This window comes from Falco punctatus (assembly GCF_963210335.1).
Source record: "Falco punctatus genome assembly, chromosome: 1".
NCBI lineage: Eukaryota > Metazoa > Chordata > Aves > Falconiformes > Falconidae > Falco > Falco punctatus.
Window position 1 is genome coordinate 99,744,069 of NC_137580.1, and position 23,690 is coordinate 99,767,758.

Consider the following 23,690-nt stretch of genomic DNA (forward strand, 5'->3'; position numbering starts at 1 on the left):
TAGGAAGAATTCTCCAGGTTTGAAATAACATTCCAGCACTGTCTGTTTTGGAGCCAAGACAAGCACGTTTGTTACAAAACAGATTTCAGAAACTGTCTATAACATACTGAAATCAAAGTTATTTTACAGAAGGTTTGGATGTCACTGTTGGCATGTCACATAGTTCACTGAACTTCAAGCTGAAACCTACCCTGATTTCATAAGCAATAAAATATTTATAGAACACAGTTCTCAAGTGCAGAACACACCAAACATAACTGACACTAATGTCTGCTGTATGATCTCAACATGTGTAACATTAAAAAACCCAGATAAAATGCTATTTTCATACTACACGGAGCAGATATTGGCTCAAACAGCAAAGATCAAGCTGTACTTTACACAAGAGGTGTAAATTATAAAAACCCTCATACTTCAATACTCCAGGTTAATTTCATTAAATCATTTTACTAACAAAAAAGCATCAGTAATATTATCTTTCATTCAACTGACATTCCATTACATCCTCCATTTCACCACACTAAAATGCTTCAGAGTCAGTGAGATGGGGACATTGTACCCCAGGATTTATCTGGCAGTGCACTGCGTGTCATCCTGCTGTTGGAGCAGCTACCTGGCATTCAGAGCACCCGTTTCAAACGGATTTTGCCATTCAGCCCATCTGGTAGCACAGCTCTTAAAGGCAGTGCTGATTGGTATGGAAGAGGACCAAATTTATAAAAATATTTAAAACAAACCCCAAGACTGTTAGCGTACCCTGTCTAATCATAATCAGACACTTCCTTACCTACCTGAGAGGGAGGAAATCAAGACAGTTTTAGCAAAATCTTCCCAGAACCCTACTTCTGCCCACCAGAGGCACAAGCAGGTTATCACTTTCTAAATGTGAAAACGTACATTTCTAACTGTAATTACAAACATAAAAATACAAAGAATAAAAGAAGTTTTACTACCTCTGCTAATCTCATCAAAGCCATTTGGTGTATTTCTCAAGAAAAACTGTTATTCTCATGTCTCTTCTACCATTTTAGCACTAAAAAAAAATAACATCTAACTTGTGTTTCAATCACTAGCAGACTTGTTAATCCTATTCCAGTCCAAGCAGGTTTTGTCATTGCTTATGAAAGTGATGATACTGCATTCTCACCGGAGGATTGAGTTTACATTTCAAAACTTATTGCAATTTGTAGATATTAAAGAAACATTTCCACACCTATAGACTAAAGAAAATGAACATGCAACTTTAGAAGAAACATACATGTGCACCCATGTCACACACATACACCCAAATTTTTCTTCTCATTACGAAGGAAAAGCTTGTACGCATGGCAGAGGGGACCTTGCTCAGCCTCACCTGTCCCCACTGTGCCGCTGCTCGTTCCAGGTGCCATACTGGCTGTCGGGCTCCTGCACAAGCGTGTCCGTGTCCTTCGCTCCTGAGGGCTGCCTGGAGAAGCATTGCTTCAGCTGATCCTGCAGGGAAACAATTGAAACATTTCATCAGTCTTTTATCCTTTAGCTAAATGATTAACAGGTTGTATTTGCAATACTGGTTTTGAATCTACCAGTTAAGCTTGGTCAACACAAAACAGGGAATAAACTTAAACAAGGAAAACTGCTATGAACTTGGAGCAATGATTCTCTATAAAATAAGCACTATTTTCCCGGGCAAATCACCAGTTCTAGAGGCCAGAACTGACTCCCTGGTTTTAGTAACTCCATATTGCTTTAACATTATCCTTATCCCAGGTTGCACAAGGTTTTTAGAAGCACCTATGCAAACACGAAGAATTCTGCTGGGAACTACATTTAATCTCCCCAAGCATACATCTCCCATCAACTCTACTGCTCTTTTCCTGGATCTAATAAAAGGACTTCCCCCGCACCCCCCTACCCCTCCCCGGCTTTCTTGGGAAGACATTCAAAATAATAAAGCATAAATAAGTAAGCATAGTGCCAGACACTAGAAAGCCTTTGACAAATTGACGTGTGCTAATGTAAATTTCAAACACTATGTACAACATAGAAGGACAGACTCCAGTGGTTTTTTCCTGTGTTCTACTCTGTCCTCTCATTTCCTAAGTATTTTTATTTCACAGATATGTTACTTTCTAAGAGAGAACATTGCATCTGAAGACCCTTCCCTTTCAGGGGAGAGAAGTGGGTCAGCTGCTGCTGCTGGCACCCTAGATTTGCAGCAGATCTATGTTAACATGCTCCAGAACATAACACTGCTGCACCTTTTGTTTTACCATTGTATTGAGTTACATACTGAAGTTCAACAGTTACTGAAATAATACATTGTGTGTAGATAATTAAATGTTGGTCCCTTTTGCATTCATTATCCCAAACAAATGCAAGTATGGCTTTCAGTGCTGTATCAACTTTGCTTATGAAGATCTCATCTAACAGCACATTGCACTGTTTTCTACATGTCCTAAGCTTTTTCTCTTTATATAAAAAAAGGAAAAAACACAACCAACCCATCAAAACACCTGCCCACCACCTCAAACCCACCTAGCAGAACATGCTGGTGGAAACTACCAACACACCTATTTCACTTCAGGCAGCACACACAAAGTAACAACCATACTCAGTGAACTGGCATTCCTTAATATTACCAGGGAAAAGAAGAAAACAAGAAAAAAAACAAGAAAAAAAAAAAAAAGAGATTGCATGTTTTCTTGCGTCCTTAATTTTGTAAACCTAAAGAATACTATCTTAAAACTATAAAAATACTGACATTAAGAATAATTCACCAATACTGATACTTGGCTACTGAATCCTACAATGCTTGCATCTTCTGCTACAAGTTGCTTATTTCCCCAACCATACTACCAGCCGTTGCCACCCTCTAGCTCTGTTATGCTCTTCGCTGCTGACAGCGCTCTATTTTAATGCTGAATGAAATAAACACCAAAAGGCTCCACCATTTATTCCAACTATTACAATGCACCATTACTAGACAGTCTAAAATTCCAGTTTGCAATACTCAAGTAAGGCTCGGGTTGTGTGTTGCAAGAAACCCAAGTTTCCTGTTTTTCATCTTCCAGATGTTCCCATTGCCTAATAATTCCCTGGTAGTAACTCTTACACTTTATATAGAGACACATACCTGTAACGCCCAGAGGCAAGCTGAGTTGTTAACATTTTTCAGCCCATTCCATACCAGCTTTTAGCAATGAGCACTGCACACACCTCTTAACAGCTAGGCGAGTAGCAGGGAAATAGTCCTGTACAGCTCAGAAACCACAGGGCATTTCCTACTGCTTGGCTCAGGCATATGTTTTGCTTTCCAGAGTCCTTCCGTAGCTTCATGATTTCATGCTCTGCACCAGGGGTTAAGCTAACACTCCTGGGCTCAGCCTTCTGCTGTTACTTGGTGGCCACTTGATTCACTTCTAGGAAAGGCACTAACAAATGCAAATCATTATTCTTGCTTTCCTCCCCACTGTCTATCCTAGTTCAGGTTGGCGGTTTGTTTGTGGTTGTTTTGTTGTTTTTTTTTTCCAACCTGATGCTTGTTATGAATTTTTTTCAATCCCAATCTCACATTACAGGTTACCACATTTTTATAATCAATGCACACAAAGTATTTATCAACTTTTGCCACTTTCTGCACAGAAACAGTTGCAGCTGTATCAAGCACTGTAGCTGCAGCACCTGGCAGCCTTAGTGGCAGCACACTCAGCCTCCACAGCCCTTGCTCAGCACCCCAGGGGGACACTTGCTGCCCCAACAGAATATGACCCAACAGACACAACCACCTCTTCTTTTTTGTTGGAAGTCAGTGTTTTCCACCTGCTACGACTAAGGTCAATTACCTCTGTGCATGGTATGTATTACATTGTTACTTGTTTCTAGCTAGAAACAGTCTAAAAAGCTTAGAAACAGGAATGGAAGCAGCTGAAAAACAACTTCATTTTATTGCATTGGGGAGACATTGTTTACAAAAAGTGTTGTGTTATCACGACTGTGATGTTTGTAAGAAGAAAGCATGGACAATCCAGATAATACCATTTTGGCAGCTACAGGAAAAAAATTAGATGCAAATATATTGCTCATCTGAAGGCTCAGTAATTCTTACTAAAATTTTACATTGCAAACTGATCAGCACATATTCTTCCATTTCAGGCAACATTTTACTTGATGTGATATATATTTGAACTTTAAGATGTGGTTTTATAGCCAAAATGACACAATTAACACTCAGATACCAATTCTCTATGCTAAAGCCAAAACAAGCCTGAAAAAGAAATAAAATTGCTACTTCTGTAGACATTGTGAACATAAATTCAGTAAAACAAACTGAGAAGTCAAGAATATGACACTCCAAATTCTAGCAGATTACTTTGTTACATTGAGTAATGCTATTGCATTTTGCTTCTGGAGGAAGCTACTTCAGAAGGCAGCTGCACAATCTTTCCCTGATGATCCCTTTCAGTCCACGCTTTTTAACTGACCCAATGACTAGCTGGAAAAAACAAGTGTTCTTTGAAGTCTACAAACCATTCCTTAGGCCTCAACTATTTAAAGACTCTGGCTTCTACCAGCTGAGAAGAACCACAGATAATTTGATGAGGTGTAATAACCTGGCCAGCTAGCTGAGAGAGGAAAGGTTCCAACTACGACTGAAATAGGGAGAAGTAAGAGGAGCCGATCCCATCCCCAGCTTGTGGAGGAGGTATCCGAGGGTGACACAGAAAAGCAATTTATAGCCTGTGCATCCTGGAGTAGGTAGTATATGTTGAAGAAGAAAGGGACAACAAACTATAAAGATTATTCTTGACAGTATGTGATTACTATCAAGCATAAGAATGATAAGGTTTAGGTTTTCTTTTGAAGATCTCTCTTGCATTATCTTCACTGCCCTCCAGAAAGACTAAAGGCAATCTGGTAATACAGAAGCACTGGCCATTGGGACCTTGGACGTGCCTGGGAAAAGTCCATTCCCTTTGTTTTCCTTCAGTAACTATAAGCTTATTTCTAAAACACAGTAGAGGCTAGTCAAAAAAGTAAAATAAAAACCCAGAGTGATAACTTTCTCTACCTCCATCCTCCTTCAGCCTTTATAATCCTTGGGTAGCACTTGATAGTTGCTATTAAACTTTTGGTTTTTTAAATACCAGTCAAAATTACACAATTTCTCTGAGAACTATACATACGTACCATTGCATTTTATGGCTGAGATGCTTTTAGACGCAAGCAACTCAGATTAGATCATACAGATACATTTGCATTTTCTGGCATTAACATTTTACTTGTAACAACCTGGTGTTACAAAGACCATGAATGAAGAACAAACTGGGATTACAAATTGGGAGCTTTAAAACATATGACAGATGCAAAAATAATGTAAGCTTTACTGAATGTACTAGAGTGACAATTTTCAGGTCTGTCACAAGCCCATTATATCACACATCCCACAGTGCCCTATATCACATTAATTTGCATAAAACCACAGAAGACAGATCAAAGTACCCTGCCTGCTGCCTAGTAGCCCCTTGCAATGCATTCCATGGCACAATAAGGTGCCAGTTTTTACCCAAGTATTGGGACAAGAAAGAACAAAATACTTTCCAACATGTACTGTTCCCAAACATGACCAGATTCTGCTTCATACTTAGTTCCCTAGCCTAAATCCTAACTTAAAGCTCACTTCTTCAGATGGATGAAAACAGTATTTTCCTTTTTTAAATGTGTAAGTACTATAGAGCAAGAGATCCTGCAAGATAAAGAACTGACACATCTGGCTTTGACTTTTGTTGCCCTTAAGAACATATCTGCTCTGAACAGAAAACCTTTTCTTCTGTAAGAGACAACTACCCACTATTAACTCAACAAACCTGTGCTAATATGTGTGAGCCGTTCTCTTTCTCTATCCAACCCAAAGTCCAAAAGAGGTGGTGTACAACGTGTGAAGCTAGGCCAGATACTGTATTATGAATATTCTGTTTATTGAGGAAATGGCTGTAACAGACATATCAAGGAAAAAGCAATAAAAAGAGGGGTCTGGTGTCTTCTTAGAGCACAAGATAAACCGAAATTAGGAATTCTCTTATTTGTAAGCACAGAAAAATCTCCCCAATCAAATAAATACTGCTCTCAATCCAGCATTCAAATGCTGTAATTCTCCACGCCTCAATCTTTAACTTAAAACACTTACATCAGTAGCCAGGAACAAAATCAACTTAATTTTCACATGAAATAAAACAGCCGAGTTGTATACTGATCTGCCTCTAGTTCTTCTTCTAAAATGAGACATTATGATTATGCCTCTTTCAGTACTCCCTTGGAATTAAGCTGGGTTTGGCAGCAGTCCAGAGCTGATTACTCCTGCAATTTCCAGTTCCTGAAAATGATGCACATACAATATTGGTCCTACCAGCACAAAAATTAACCGTAACTAAGAAAGAATGCATACATTTATGTGAAAAACACTTCTGCGCTGATGTGAAATAAAGACCTGGCATATGAAGAATGCCAGTTGAAAGAGATCTCATGAGTCAGAATCCTCACAGACAGTTTCAAAAATATCTTTGTTTGCAAAAGAGACAGAGACATCAGACAGCCAAAATGACACCCCACAGCTTGACGTGAAAAAATTAAAAGTTAAAATCTACTGGCATAAATTGAATATGAATAGGTAATTGCACAATGGAATGAAGTTTTGACCATCTGCCTCATTAACACAAAACTCAAAAAGAAAAATTCTTGCTGATTTCTTGAAAATCTTCCCCCTGCCCCCTCCTTTTTTTTTTCCTCTCTTCTCTTTTTAATGAAAAGTAGTCAGATGTTTGGTCAAATTGCCCATATTCAGAACTCGCCTGCCCCTTAAGTGCAACAGTGCACTTAAGGAGAGTTTACAAGTCCTTACAAACCCAGAACGCAGTCCCAGTTGTTCCCCTTGCAATATATCAGGAAGATGGCAATATACCTTATTCTATTAAAAAAAAATTCCATCATTTTATAGTTGACTCTGCTTTGAGTCGGATACTGGGCTAGAGACCTCCAGAGCTCCTTTCTAACCTGAATTATTCTATGATTATTCTAATGATTTCAAGGTTTATTACTAAAAAGTCAACTATGTATTTTCGACCACCAACAGAATTATCACAAACATAACACCACATCAAAACCAATGAACCAACACCAAAAAACCCAAACCCAGCACAAGGGCCTTAGGAACTATACAACATTTCACAACCCATGTGTTTTTTCTAAGTATCCAAACATCAACACAGCAAGTGGGAAATTGAACTTTGTGGCATCAGCATCCCAGGATTTCCATATATACTTACTAGCCAGCGAACTAGTGGTGCCCACAGGTAGTAAGTCATGGTTCAAGACCAACACTCCAGTTAGTTCCAAGCAATCAGGTGAGGAGATTTACCAACTCAGCATTTAAATAAGTTGTTGAAAGGAGTAACTGCCTTAGTGTAGTGTCCCAGGCAGAAGGCAGCACTTTCTGCCTCCCACCCCACCCTCCATGCTGCAGCGACAGATAAACAGTTCCAGGAACTGTACATTTTCTTTCTGATCTCACTGATGAGGAAAGTTTAGAGACCTCCAGTGCAGGCTCCACCCACAGGCATCATACGTGATGACTTCACCAGCCCTCCCAATACCCAGTTCAGCACAGTATGTTCAAACCAAGGAAGCACTTTACAAACACTGGAGACCAAGCCTAAGAGCAGTGACAAAAGTAATTGTATTAATCTCATAACCTCAAGGTCTTTACATTGTTACACAGGCCACCTCCACCACTGCCAGCAGGGAAGGAGACTGCAGTGAGCAGCCTCGATGTCTGCTCAAGAGCCATGTCCCACTGGCTCCAGTGTCTTTCTGGCCTGGAGAGGACAAGCTGGTTTAACGTGGCAAACCACAGCTGCAGCAGGGGTGCATGAGCATACACCTGGGGAAACACAGGGCATGCCCCAGCTGCCCCCACCTGCATCTGCAAGCGCTCACACAATGTATTTAGCACTGTTACATCCTAAGGTTCTATACTGCTCGACTCAACAAACCTTTACATAATAAATGTTTAATTTTTCCGTGTGCAGTGGAGTACATACCAAGTCCCATGGTATAAAACATTCTCATAAATGATATCAGCCACTACATCCTTGCTGTTGCTATGCAACCTAGGGCTGTCTCGGCCATATCTTCCAGTAGGATATGATAACCAACAACCAATTATACCCCTAATGTTAAAAGCTGACAGCATTTACCTTATGATAGATGGGTTGTTTTTAGAGGGTGACTGGTTTAATTCTCCACCTTTTCATAGCTTCCCACCTTGATGCACAAGCCTGAATCCCAGCCCCTTTTCCATGGAAAGGCATAGCAAAAATTGCAGAAAAGCAGACATAAGGAGATTGCTAAGTGTTCCTCCCAGCCCCTAACCCCAAGGAAGAAAACGGAAGGAAGAGTAAGTTGTGAACAGCTGGTACCAGACAGCAACTGAGTGGAGAGGGCAAAGAACATCCCAAGCTGCTACATATCCCATGTATAGTGTTAGCTCAGCTGCTCTCCTTTAAAAAGCTTTATACTACACCTACAACAGCCCTTATCACTAGTCTTATGGCCTTGCTAATAGGAAAGCCAGTCTTAACCTTAGAAGCAAAACTTTGCTTCACAGTCCTGTATTTGAACTGAATTGAACCAAACCTAATCCACTGTATTTAACGTATATCCCTTTGAAACGTGTATATGCCTTGTGCTACAGTACAAATATTTTCACCCTAATCAAAACACACAAACGGTGCAGATCTAAACACAACAAATGATTTAACAAGTGTGTTAGTGCAGAGCTGACAGGGATCCTCCTGGCCACACCAGCACAAAATGTTCATTGCACACAGTGGCAAAGCAGCCAGAGGAAATCATTGCCAGCAAGTTCAATAATTTACTCAAGTTCAAAAAGCATTTCCCAGCAACACCTTTCCAGCCTAAACTTGAACCCCCAAGAGTCTATCACAGCTCTCCAAATCCCAGCATCTCCCACACCTTTTGAACATACAAAATTACTTCCCCTGCTTGCCAGTCTTCAGCTAATCGCTTCTTCTCTATTAATGGATCTTTCACTCATGAGCCCCAGCTCTGCTGTGCCTCCCAGGAGCCAGGTCCAGCTGACAGACTCACGGTTTGAAAGGCAGCAGCACCACAGAGAGACCCAAAGTCTATGCACAGCAGTCTGACCACAACAGAAATGTGGCCAAAGTAATCTGAAGTTTCACCAGGAATCTGGTTACCATCATGCAATGAAATTTACTCACTGCTTTTCCAGTGACTCTCGGTGAAGGTAACCTCCTGGCTTCATTGAGGATTTCAAAGACATTTTAGCGTTTGTCATTTTTTATACCCTGAAAATAGAACTGCTATGACTTGCTGCAAACACTCACCACACACGTACCATGTGGTTTCAGTGTAAGGCTGAAGATAGAGCAGAGGTTGACTTATGTGAGAAAAGCAGAAAAGAACCAAATTCTAAATATATACCTTGCTAGGGCTGAGTGAGCCATGGCAACTTCCTCTGAGAAGTGGGCAAGCAGAAAACCAAAGCAGAGCACAGGGAATAGTTGGGAACATCTTTAAAATGCCTTCTATAACAACACTTTCCTTTTCAGCCTTAGGCAGTCAAGCTAAAAAGAAATAAAACCCCAAGAAACCAAACCCAGCAGGATCAGAGCCAGAGGCATGCCAGCCTGTCCATCAGGAAGATTTTGAGCAGAATAGTGCTGTCCTATCTAGACAGAGGAATCCACTCTCTCCCAGAGGGCATGCGTAACTTATCAGCATTAATAAAAGTTGGCACCAGGAGTTGAACAGGATCCCTCATCTTCAACATCACAAGAGACACAAGCCAGAACAAGACAATTTTATACTGTTATGCTAGGAAGTGAATATATTTGCTTTTTTTGAAAAGCTACATACTTGAAATCAACACCTCCTACTTGAAGTATTTTATTTCACAGCTCTTCTGCACAGTTAATGTTTTTCCACTTAAGACATAGGTTAAACTCCAAACAAACATTCCTGGGAAAAAGTGCTCTTTAGTTTAAAGTCTAGATTTAAAGATGTACAGAAAGTGACAGGATTTCTTGACAACAAGTGAATAACAAACATGCAGAATTTGGAGACTGTGCACTGCTCCTTTAAACAAAAATCTCAGACAACTCAGAAGATGTTTTAGAAGAGAGCAGTCAAAACACACACACACACACACACACACACCAGTGAACACCACTAGTATTTCCTGAAACTATCACAATGTTACAAGATGTCAATAAAAATGGATTGCCAGTGTTAACAGTTGTGTTCAGTGATGGTTTTGTTTAATGCAATTTACTGCTCCCTGAAAGCAAACTTAAGTGTTTAGGGGGGAGGGGAAAAAAAAAAAAAGCGCAAGGTGAATGAGCACAGAATTAACAGCTCTAAATATATTTATGTTCTTTTCTTATGCTTTAAGAACACAACAAAAATCAACTCCTTGCAGCCAGTCTAAACAAAATCACAGAGTAAAGTCGTTTAAGTGATTATTCCTGTCAAAATAACATGGGAACAACAAAGGCAGTATACTAGATGTCCATCACTATGGTTTTATGGCCCAGATTTATGCTGCCAGCTATGTTCATGGCTTGTTAAACCAAAGAAAAGTTATTAAGAATGCAAAAGCATGCACTGTTTCAGCATTGGCCCTTGTATCTTCATTAATTAAAGTGAACAGCTTTACTCCTCACCCCCACTCTGAAACGAGACAAACAACTCATTTTTAATAGCATGCTCTCTGCAAACATGCTTCACACTACCATAACAGCTCTCTGGAAACTTAAAGATAAAGTTCTATTCATTGATAGTACCAAAACCAGTATTTTTGAAAGAAAGTCATTCTGCTTTCAGAGAATATTAGGAAAAAAATAGCTCAGCTATTTGTTGTAGGGTCTGTATCAAAATAGTCAAGCTCAGAATAAAAATGCCAACTTGTATTACTTCCTTTTTAGAAATAGTTTGTGAAGGATGCTTCCGATATAGGACAAACATTTGCAGTCAGATCTTGGGTAAAATCAAAACTGATAGTACAGATCAATGCTCTTTTAAAAGCAGAGATACAATCCCAGGTGATGTGCAGGTGAATGGCATGTGTATAATTCAAACCAGGTTTTAACAGTGCTCTTCGTCCCTCACCCGCTCCTCAGCAGGATCCTACTCAAACAGAAAAAGTCATCCAGCAACTTTTCCAAGAAACAAGCTGAATGCACAAGCTTATATTGGCTTAGAAAGAAACATCTGAGAAGATCAGAAAAAACCAAGATAGGAATTTCAGCCTCTGGCAGAGAGGATGATAGTGAAAGGGCTGCAGGATGCAACAAAACCCCTCTGAGGCGCCAAGTGCCCTCCCAGCATGTGGGACACATGCAGGCAAACAACATACTCTACTTGCATCCTTATTTAATTATATTAAATATTTTTTAATTATAGTATTTAATTATATTAAAACTGAATTCAAACAAAATAACTGTGATGCTGTCAGATCAGCTTGAATGAAAAGATCGTTTTCATCAACTGACCAGTACACCAGAAAGCAAACCACACTTAAACACACTTCAGTATTATTTTTCGTACATATCAGATCAACTCACATAAAACACATCAACTACTTAACAGCCCAAAGAGCCACAGAATTAATCTTTCCCATTCTATTTCAAAATCTTCTCCCGAAGAATCTGAAACACCTCTGAGATCTTCCACAGCTTTGTTGTTCACACTTGCAGTCTGAATGCAGTTGAACTGCCAACACAGAAACAAACTGCCACACTTTTTTAGTAGCGGTGTAAGGGGCTAGCTAAGGAACTGAGGGTATTAAACAACTATGCAGTTTTTATTGTATGGCAACAAACTTTCAGATCTAGGACTAATAGTGTTGGCTGTGAAACCAGACAGCATACCTGTAATTGAAACATGACTGATATTATCATGAGTGAAACAGAGGCAACGTTTAAAGAAAGTACGTCTGTTCCTATTACATCAAAGGCACTGAGCTGGTGACATGAGATGAAAAATGGAAAAAAAGCCTCAATAAAAATGTCAGGGGAAAAAAAAAAAAAAATCAACTTCCATTTAAAAGATTTCTCTGTAAAGTGAAAAATTCTGCAAGATCAGCTACAGATTCCCAGATCTGATACTAATAAGCCAGAATAACAATGCAATTAAAATCGGTCCTGTGTCATTATGTGCAGCCAGTTTTAACACAGGTGACCTTTAATAGCATACCAGGGCCCAGGCATTCAGGGGTGCAGCAGTCACTAAGTTTCTTCACTCCATGGTGACACCTTTTTCCCTTAAATTAAATATAAGAACACTATATTGCATCTATTTGTAGAAAATATTCTCAGACCAATTAAATTCAGTTTCAGTGGAAACAAAAAGGACAGTGACTAGCTTTGAAGACATGGCTACATGAACAGGCTATCACAAAGCAAAGGAGAGGAAGGAAAAGCTTGCTGGGCAACAGGAATTGATGAGAAAAACAGTGTGCTCAGGGGTTTGTGTTATGAATGAAAGCAGGACAAATGACAAAGTAGTCCATTTCAATGAAGACATTAATAGGAGTACTACAGGGAAAAATAAACAGTCTGCCTTTGAATATACCAGTGAAGATATTTAAAATAAGAATTATTCCTGCACTCCTGTTTGTGATTTGCAGATCTGCATATATTAACCTCTGACAGATCAACTGTTGGGTTTGAGAACCACAAGAATTAGTTTTAGCTCTCAGGGGCATTTTATCCCTTGACCGTCCCAGCTTTTAAGTAATTCCTTAAAACGTGGCTGTACTTTCTCTAGATGCAGAATCAGATTGCCCTGAGTTAAGAGTGTAATTCAAGGCAAATGAATTTAATTTAAAAAAAAAAATGTTAGAAGAGATTAAGACACAAACTAAATTCACAATGTCCTCTGTATAAAGACCAGTTCCCACAGAAAAACTAGAGGATTACATTTTAAATAAGGTATATCCACCCAGCCTCCCCTCCTGAGGAGTCTGCTGCAGAACCTCCTCTTTGCGGCGCCACAGAGAAACACCCAACGTCAGAGATGGGATTGGGTAGAAAGTCAGCCCTGCCAGACATGGAATAGGAAAATATGACAAGGTACGAACAGAAAAACAAAGTGAATACATAATCCCTGACCTGTTAAAGAGAAGTGTTTGAAAAGAAAATTATTTCCCCTCTCTCACAGCCCCATTCCTACATTTATGACCTCCAGCAAGGAAATAACCAATTACGGCAACTCCCTTTCACTCCAGTCCTAAAGCTCCTCTGTAGAGGATAAAAATCTCTCTTGCAACCCAGAAAAAAGCAAAGCGATATCCATGAGCCTTTTCCCAGCTACACAGCTTGGAGTAGTTACCAACCAAAACACATCATGGTATGTGGTTTCCCCACATTTAAAAAGACAGGTCTGACCCAGGTGCAGTTCCCAACAGAACAGCCCCAAGTTTTCCCACTGTGGGATCCAGCAGACAGCATGCAGAACATTAGCCCTTTGCCATAAAAGCTACTACAAACGCAGGATAGCAACTTAAGTACAGCACTAAACAGAAAACAAGACAATTTTTGAGCCCAAGCATTTTTTTAAAAAGCCACAGATACACATATAAATGGATGAGTGTTCTTAATTCCTCTAAATACCCTTAATTCCTCTAAAAGATACCTGAATCAGTGACAGGAGATCCATACAAGCTGTAACCTATTATTTCCCTTGGTATCTAAGCTGGAAGTCCACCAAAGTCATGAAAGGGGACAGAGAGCTACACTGATGCAGTGGAATGCACTTTCACACCTCCACTACCTTCAACCCCAGCAGCAAGGCATTTATCGGTTAAGTTTACTCATGCTATCTTAAATTGTGTTGTTTGACTTGAGTTTTGCCAGGTTTCTCAGCCTCGTACAATGCAAAGTTCTCTGCCAGCAGCCACCCATGACAGCAGGGATGGGAGCTGAAAGCCACTGGCCCTTGCTGTGTCGGGCTCATGGCAGCAGCTGGCTCACAAGGCAGAGGGCTCAGCTGCTCCTTGTTTAAAAATTGCATCACTGAACTATCAGTGCCAAGTGACTACTTGACATTACATCCCTAAAACAAGAGGTCAGTTTATGATGGACTACATGCTTTATACTAATTCCATAGTTGTTCTGTAAAAAAATGTCAGTAGCTCCAAGGACTAAGTACAACCAGGACCCTGTTCCAGCCAGATTTAAAAAAAAAATAAAAAAAGAAATAATAGCTCATGGTCTGTATTCACAAGTTGTTCTGCAAAGACGCAACGGCACAAACTGCAAACTTTCACAAGTGCTGAGACCTTAAGGCTGACCACAAGAGTTGTGCACAAGTTACACCAAATTAACGCATACACCAAGCACATGCAAAATTACTGCTGAAACAGAGGAACAGCAGCTCCAGTGGCTGTCACCAGTGAATTAAGTGAAGAGGTCATCCCGTGTCTCACAATTTCTGCTCTATAAGCAGTTTAGTGTAAAGAAAGTAGTACAGCCGTCCTCTGTAGGTTCCACGTTTCCACTTTTAAGTCTTCACTTCTTTTAAACAAGTTTTTTGTTCAGATGATTCTAATAAATCTAAAATACCAGCTTAAAAAAGAAATCAACACAACCTCACCATGCTAACAGGGTAACAGTGGTTACCAAATATTTTCCTCGTCATTCTTTTGTGCTCACTGGACAATATTTTCTTTTGCAGTGCAGCCAAACAGGAGATTAATAGCAAGCTAGGACAAAAATGCTGTAACCATAACTGATAAAAAGTACTGGAAATAGCCTGTACACAAACACCACACCTGCCCAAGGAATGCAACTTTACCTTCAATCATCCAGTGAACAAAAACTACATGAGGCCACACCAGAACTTTACGTATTTACACTTTACAATGAACCACTACTACCTTGGGTTGTTTTGTTGTGTGTGTGTGGGGGGGTTGTGTTTTTTTTTTTTAAGGAAAACAAACAAACAAGCCAAAATATTTCAGCCACTTCAGAGCGCAAACTGTTCAGGCTTTACCAACATACTGGTACCAAAGCTTTGGTCCTGATCCCACTCAAGTCAACACAGTACACCCACTGCCTGTAGTACAAGCGTCAGTCTTAAATCATCAGTTTCAGGTAAAACTTAAATCACTAGTTTAGGCTACTCTGCATGAAGTAAAACAGAATAAACCCAATTTGTTTACTTCTCACACCATCACCTAAAAACAACTGCTGCTTTGCATTATTTACTGGTACTAGAAACAGGGGGATGTCAAATAACGGCTACAAGGAGCGTCGCAGACCCCTGCCCAGCTGCAAGAGCCCGCACCCCTTTTGCCCAAGGAAGGGCTTTCTCTGCACAACCACCTTTCCTCTACCACTTTGCCACACTATTTAACACAGACCGTCCCTCCTGAAAATAACCTAGAAACTAGGAAAGGCATTTAATGAAAAAGGGAGGGGGGTCTGCGTGGCACACAGTTGTTAACCAACAGCTCTTCACCTTTCCTTTGCTTCCATGAAATTACAACCTGCCTCCACCCCACTATGGTTCTCACAAGTCACGCTGGTAGTATAACTTCTATTTCATGACAAGGCAGCAATTATACTGAGGAAAAACACCTCTTTTTCAATAAAAGAGGAGAATAATGATTATTTACCATTGACTGCAGAGTGACAGCACTTCAGTCCTTTTAAAAAATTAGCCTCAGGCATATTTTTACTGAAAAATTACAAGTACCAACGTACATTCAAAGTCATGCTGACCTGTGGCATTGAAACAACTGACACAAGCGCAGTTTCAGACTAACTTTCTTTTTCTAACTTTAGACAAGTATTAGTCCTACCTTACCGTGCTGCTTTAAAAAAGATCAACAACATTCTTCCCCATTCCCAAAACCTTGGTTAACTGTGTTCCCTGGCAAATGAAAATATCCACCTGCGCTGCAGAAAGAAACCAGCTGGGAGCAGACAGACAGACACCACTACCTGGATGTGGTTTAGGGGCTATTTTCACACTGAAAAGTGGACACGACATAGGTTTTGTTATTAGATAAAACGCTGCAACAAAACCAAGTGTTTTGCTTTGCATTATCTACCTCGAGAGTCTCAAAAAGGTGTATAGCTTACAAGCTCAGGTGGCTCTGAACTGGTCTGCCTCTTCCTCAAAGAGGAAAACCTCTGCTGACTCCGCACTGAAAACCTTCGGAAGGACTCTCTGCTCCGGGATGCAAAGTGCCTGAAGGAGGAGGTCCGCTTGAAGGGAGTCCTGCTTCCACCTTCCCCGCTAGTCCGCTCATGAGCAACCGCAGTAGTGACTAAATTTAGTGCTTCCTGTAAGGATCTCCGCACTGTACCCATCCACTGGGTCATGTGAGTTTGTGCCACTGTCAGTTTGTCTCCAAGGTAATCCATTTTTCCAGCAGAGATGAGAAATCAATATTCAGTTGCAATTACTGTAAAATATATTCTCCTTAACAGCCCTGATTGTATTTCACAAAAAAGACTCCACTTACAAAATATTTTGTCAGGTAAGGTAAATAGCACTACACTATAACCACCATAATATTTCTATACTTAAATAACAAAAGATATGTGAGGTTGAAGACTGGTATTTGTCAAGTAGGAAAAAATAAAAGACTCTTCCTACTTACAATCAGATTTCCAGAGTTCCATCAAAATATGTTTAATTCAGCCATGTTAAACAGAGAAATCAAGGTTTAAATCCTGACACAGTCCCTCGAAATTAGTCCATTTACAAGCACAGAATTAGTCCCTTATTGTCTCATTTCAGAGCTGTAAAAGTAACTCCCTTTTTAAGCCAAGTTTTTGTTTTGCTGGAAATATCAGAAGGATAAAAAAAATTGTATTATTCTGGCTTGGCAGCTTTTCAGGTAACAGCACATTAAACAAAGTTCTGGTGCTTCTATACAATCCATTTAGCAGCAAAATTATTAGATCTTCTGAACAATAAATCCAAATTATTTTCCTCCCAAAAAAACTCTGCAGGAAGGTATCAGCATCGGCAGAACGCCCTCCTCACCAGTCTTCCCATCTCCAGGACCATTCTCAAGATTTTCACTTCCAGAAATGCAGATCACAGGCTCATGAGGCACAGTGAGGCTGAAGGGGAACCGTGTCAAGCCTGCTGCCTTCAAGACCGGACTTGCTGGCTCCACAATGCCTGCCAAAAGCTCTTCTGAATGACATCAGCTCCTCTGCTTCAAGGGGGGCTTCATAACAGAGGAATGTAGCTGGGAATGGTAGAACGCTGTACCAGCAGCCAGCATCGAGACTTTCCCCACGCCTATTGAAGTCGCTGCACACACCAGCTCCTCTCCCACAACCTGGGGATGCGCTCCGAGGAAGCTGTTGGATATCACAGCTGTTCGCAAGCCCGTCTCTGTCTCCCAAGCAAGGTTTGCAGTGCTCTGGGCGATCCCCGAATCAGGCGCAAGAGGTTACAAGCAGGCGAAAGCTGCCGCTGCCTCTGGTATCCCATTCCCTCCTCCCTGTCCCTGCCTTGCCTCTTCTCCGGAGCGGGAACAATGAGCTAGGTGGAACAGCCGCAGAGGTCTGCCTAAGGAAGGATCTGGGCTGGGCTTTATTATAGTACAGGCAGGGTTACCATGGCGACCACAGGGAACAGCATCTGCTTGCTGCCTAAGCAGGCAGGAGTTGCACAGATCTATTGGAATGATTCATAGTTTGCATATGTCACATGTACTTACTGATGTTAACCCTTCCTTGGGAAAGCACGAGCCACACCTCTGCTAGGGAATGTTTCACACCAGCATCCAAAGGCTTCCCAGTCCGTCGGGGCAGGCTGGGAGGACGCCCACACCTCATTCCTGTTGCTTATGGGGTGCTCAGGCAGCGCCACCATCTAGAACTGTTCTATTACGTGATTTACAAACTCAAACAAGGTACTTCCAAGTTACAGACTACATCACAGTGCAAGGTAATGATTAAGCTAGAAGCTCCAAACAAAGCTGAACAGGTCTGACCGTTTGAAGCAGACCTGCCCCCCCCCCAGCTTTCACACACTGCTAACTTGTGTAAGCCAGGGCTCGCTGTCATTCCCCCACTCTGCTCCCTCCCCAGCAGCTGGGAGACCACAGGGTCAGTACTGCCACTGCAAACCTGACACTGGCGGAGTACTGAGAGGACTCCACCGATAAAAGCACTGAACAGTCAGATAGCAGTGGTCATGGAATTTCTGGGAACAGCCCATTTGGGAAGACACAGAGTGAAAAACCAAGGTTTTAAAATCAATAAGCATAAGTAGGTGTCCAAACTCAAGACCTGACTAGCTCAGAACTGAGGGACAAGAGAGATATAGGTGTGAAGGTAAGAAAGGCGTGTTGAAAGCTACTCATTTTCTTGTTTATTCAAAGGTTTTTGTGTTGCTGTTGCTTAATTCGCCATACAAAATACCATGTCTTGCATCATCCTCTCTTCCTCTAAACCATTCAGGAAAAGATTTAATGGAATGAGTGACTTCTAGATAACATTTATCTAGAAATAGATAGTAAAGTTTTGTTGTATCAGAAATGCTACTTACAAACATGCATAAAAGCATAAGATGTTCTGAGGAAATGGGGTGCCTTGCCTTTTAAGAGTTGAACTCCACCAACCTGTAACTCATCTCCAAAAGAACTCTGGTGACATAATGCAGTATTCCATATCTTATTCTTAATTTGAGTATTTTATATTTGTTTTGAACATTCTTAAATCAGCAGTCTAACAAAAACGTCAGTGTTAAAAGGAAATCCAATCAACAGAGAAAAATCTTTTTTCCTCACACAGCTTTCTTTTAAAAAGCTACAGAGTTGTTTTTGCACTGAAAGAGATACTTCTGATCCGATGCCCCAAGAGCTGGGTGTTTCATACATTTTTGAAGAAATAGAAAAAAATTATATTTATTCTGACAGTTATGATAATGCTTCATGAACAATGGACATCCTGCATCCAAGAATGAAATTTAAGACTTACTACACATTTTTATGCTGTTTAATCTAAGCTCTGTATTTCAAACATCACTGCATTTGCAAGCGCAGCTCTGTGCTTGCTGCAGTACAGGGATTCTTCACAAGGCACTTTGCTATTTTGGGGGGCTACAGAATCAGACAGAGCCTGAAACCATCTGAAATAGCAATCAGGTTGCTCTGGGTTGTAGCTGCCATGCAAGTTAGTCAGCAGTCCCTTCACCTAAACAGGACGGGCAGAGCAGAACTGAAATATAACCAACCTTCTGGTATATCGCCTATCACAAAAAGGGAGGAGACGCAGGACCAGATTCAACTCAAGATCCACAGAAGGCAGCTTTCTTAAAGCTTGCTGCAGGAACTTCTCACACATGTACGTGTCTTGAATGATCTGGAAATTCCCTAGGGAATATATTTCCTTTTTTATTAGATTTCCCCTGAAAAAAGATGTTATGCCCAATTTACCATTTTCATCCGTAGATGATCGTAAAACTGCTGATTTGAGTCTATCTGCAATACTAAATTTAGTATCTTCTGGCTACCACATGAGCATACTGCTATGCATTCAAGTAGACTCAGCATCTGAATTATTGCTTAGATTTACACTTCAATTAGCATCATGGCAAAATGTTTTAGAAGATAACCAGATGCACTTTCACCACTAAATTCCAATGGTTGAAGATTTTTCCACCCCTTCATCTGAAATGCAGTAAGTGACTACATGTTCTCCTGCTTGAGCTCCATACCAAAACCGGCTGAGTTCAGCAGCTGCCAGGAGACTGACAGACTAGGCAGTCAAACTTGAGTTTCCTCAGAAAATCCATCTAAAAATAACTGAGGTCTGAACAAAATGGATTAAGTTAAGAAAATCTGTAGGAATGTTGCTTTATTAAAATGCATTTGCAGAGCAATTACGAAGAAGAAACTTCCTCAAAAATACCCCTCACTGGATACTGCAAGAACTGGATAGATTATTTCACACTTTTATCTTTTTATTTTTGCCCCTCCCCATCAAAAGCTGAATATGCTGACCTGTGTGGAGTTGTGTATGGGTGGGTGGGGTGGGGTGGTTATTATTCTATTTTATTAAAAAGGACTGGTTTTAGCTCTTGTATTCTGATAAGTAAAATAATCCACCGAAACCTCAGAGGACCCCATTACATCAGCAAGCAAAGCTGGAGAACACTTGAAAAGTCTGAAGGATGGAGTTTTCAAAAGCTGTAAGAAACTAAGTAGCAAATCACATTTGGGGCTTTTCTGATTCAAATGCGATTTCACCTGTATGAAAAACATAAGCCACTATTAAAAATAATTTTAGAAGATGTAAATCAACTTCACAATAGATTAAGGACTATATTAGTCATAGAAGAGTACCAGTTTCAAAGAGCAAGAGCACGCTGCCACAGACAATCCTGCCTGTGGGCATGCACACAATAGACCAAGAAAGCCTGGGCTCCCTGGGGAGCACACAAACTTGTTCTCTTCATTTCTTTTCTAAGGCTCCCCAGAATATGATGCTCTGTAGCACTCCACACAAACCTCCCAGCTGGTGAAAGCTTACAACTGTATTTTCATTAAATAACAGCATGTGGGTTGTAAATAGAGCCCATGCCCATGTATAACTTCTCTGGTGAATCCACATACCTTTTTGTAACCAACAGCCTACAGAACATAGCTCAAACCATACAGATGTTCTATAATTGTCTCCCAGCCACTTCAGTCCAGCAGCCTTTCTGGCTGAGTAAGGGTTTGTTTCTAAACAAGAACAGCACAAGACGATCATCTGTCCTTGAAAAATACTGGTGGTTATCTCACACTGCAGCCACTCTGGATCTGTGAAGGGTCTGCAGTTTGAGAAAACAGCGCGCACACTGCTAACCAGTACTGCATGACTAATTACCACAGTAGCAAATGGGACCTTGTTATTCAAACATTGCTGGATACTTTTATTATTAACATCTATTCCACCTACAACTGCAAAATGCAACTCTGCACAGCAAAGTAGCAATCCCTATTTTTTCCCTCATTCAGTAGAAAACATTCTATCGTTACATTATATTTTCCCAAAACTTCTTTCAGCTCATTTTGAGCTTTAACTGTTCTCAAATGCATATAATTATGCTAACAACTAGATAGTATTGGAAGGTCAAATTAAAAACAGGCCTGCATGTAGTACAGCACATAATTCACACACCATGAGAGGCAGGTGGAACTTGCAACACAGCCTCATGATGATAATAAGCGCGTGACCCATGGGCCCACAGGGTCTGCAGCGATGACTGGGTCCCCCACCACGACCTCCCTTCTGGCAGCACTGGTATGCACAGAACCAGGAAGGCAATTCAGCTGAAGACCTCAGGACACTGGGGATTAGTTTTCACCCAGACGGGATCCCTGAATGATCCTTTGTCAGCAAAGCAGATGTGACAGAAGGATGGGCAACATCAGTTTAAACTAAATGTGAAAACAGTCTCTGCTTTTCCCTTTGGGGACCCCCAGTCAGAAACCCATTGTCCCAATGCTTACTTGCCTCACGCCCCATCACTCCACTTAAGTTAGCAATTAGTAATAATTCATGCATTTCTTAAGTGTTTTCCACGAGTCATCATCCCATGTACAAACAAACAACATGACCACATACTTGCAAAGATCATGACAGCTTCAATTCTATCTCGGGCCTTAGTTTGTCCATCTCAATTACGCTCAGCCTTCAGCGACCAGAGGAGCAAAGCCTGCCCTTGTAAGGCTGTTCTGGTCTTGCATTCCACACCGACTCTCTTTCCATTTTATTAGTAAGAGAACTTAATTTAACCTGTTGTGTTTGACATGACAGACTATTTAAAGACACAGCACTGTGCTGAGCTTAGCTGCACGGCTCCAGACTCAATTACTCCTCGGGTTCCTCAGACACTACAGAACAGCTTAAGTTTTGTACATGCTTCTTATTTTTGCCTTAGTATTCTCTATTTTGCCATCCGAACTGTCATGTTCGAAGGACTAGCAAGCATTCCTAATTACAGGCTGAATTTCTTACATGTCACATCCCATAACAAATGTTTTTACCACGACACCTCCAAATTCTCAGTTAAAATAAAGCAATGCTTCAGTACTCAGTCATCTGAAATGCCAAGCAATATTCTAAAGGCTTCCCAATGATCTACCAGTTCACAACAGTCCTGCTTCCCCCACAAAGGGTTTCCCAGTAGCCACACTGCCCCAGCCACTCAGTAGGGCCCTGGCCACACATCTGGTAGAGAATTAAAAGCCTAACAGCTGGAGCAAAGGTTCTGTTTTTTTGCTTTCCTGCCAAACCAAGACCAACTGAACTGCTTTAGAACAGTCTTAACTTGGGAAAACACATAATCTGATAAGAGCTTGGGCAGATATAACATGTTTTGCTTTCCACATACAAAGAACAAAACTGTATCAAGCTGGTTTCCTTAAAATGCTCCTATCTTCTTGCCAGCTCACACGCCCCCTTTTTTTTTCAAAAATGACTTGCTATTACACAAACAAAACCAGATCCCCTGGGTACATTTTGTAGAATACCTGGATTTGGGGAAATCCAAAAAACGCACAAGTTTCAATCAGGTTATCAGATTTATGGGTAAAAGCTATCTAAGTTTGTCTGCCAGGTTAAATCTCACTTCACCAGGAAAAAGTCGGACATACAGAATTAAAAGGTACTTCCTCCATTACTGCCAGTGAGCTGTCACTGCTGTTCTCATAGAACAGTCTTTCTGCACAAAGTCTTTAATTTTGTCCTTTGTTCATAGCACATAATGATCTTTTTCATTTAAGCTAAAAAAAAATAAAAATACAGAGCTTAAGTTAAACAAAAGTCTAACATTTAGGTCTATGAACAAAGGACTGGAACTGTTCAGGCTGCTGCACTTGCTTGTACTCAGCCGAGTTAAAACCTGGCATAATTTCAAAACCATAACAAGGTGCATGGGTGCAGAAGATGGCTGTGACATACATCATCTAGGGGAAACAAACAAATCCCTTGGCCCAATCAAGAGCTGTTCTGCGAGAGGAGAAAGAGGTGATACGATTCACACCGCAGCATCCTTCTCTAGCTCTAAGCCAGCAGTCCGGTTAATCATCTGCAGCCGCCTAGGCACCTCATCTACAGCTCAGCATCCTTCGGACTCACACCTTCCCACATGCCTCCGACACACTGGGTATCTGTGACACAGGTGCTCAGCACACCCATACTGGAAGAAGTTTATGACATGGGCCCCAACAAAACCAACACTGCTGCACAGGTACTCTGAAGGCAACAAAAACCTTGCTTCTGCTTTGATTTTTTACGCAGTATCACGTACACCACCACAAAATAACTGACATGACAGGGACTCTAAGCAAATCATTGAGGTAAGTTTGCTTCTTACTCCATACTTTTCCCATTTGCTGTACCCAGCTTTCCCATCCCCCAAGTTCAAGATTCCCCATGAAACTTAACACAACCAAAGATGAAAGGGCATGGTGGTTTTTCTGTTTTGGTTTGGTTTTTTTCTTTTTCATGGTGGTTTGATAATACAATTCGTACAGATGCCTAGACTGTTTCACCTGCCACAGTCCCATAAGCACTCTATGGTCAAAAGGGGGGCGGGGAGGGGGTGGGGAGGGCAACAACACGGATGACACGATGGGAGGGAGCGAA

General features: G+C 40.9%; 1 protein-coding gene across 6 annotated transcripts in view; it reads right to left on the minus strand.

The window, feature by feature from the left end:
• The window catches only part of KIAA1671, an 88,032-nt gene that overhangs the window by 12,356 nt on the left and 51,986 nt on the right, over positions 1-23,690 (minus strand). For 4 of the 6 annotated variants that reach the window (XM_080403540.1, XM_080403539.1, XM_080403541.1 and 1 more), the window contains one exon: positions 1,355-1,473. In XM_080403540.1, the coding sequence (XP_080259666.1) occupies positions 1,355-1,473 (119 nt within the window). Of the gene's footprint in view, positions 1-1,354; positions 1,474-6,166; positions 6,321-16,166; positions 16,604-23,690 lie in introns of those variants that run through there. The other 2 variants (XM_080403542.1, XM_080403543.1) reach the window with 2 other exon arrangements.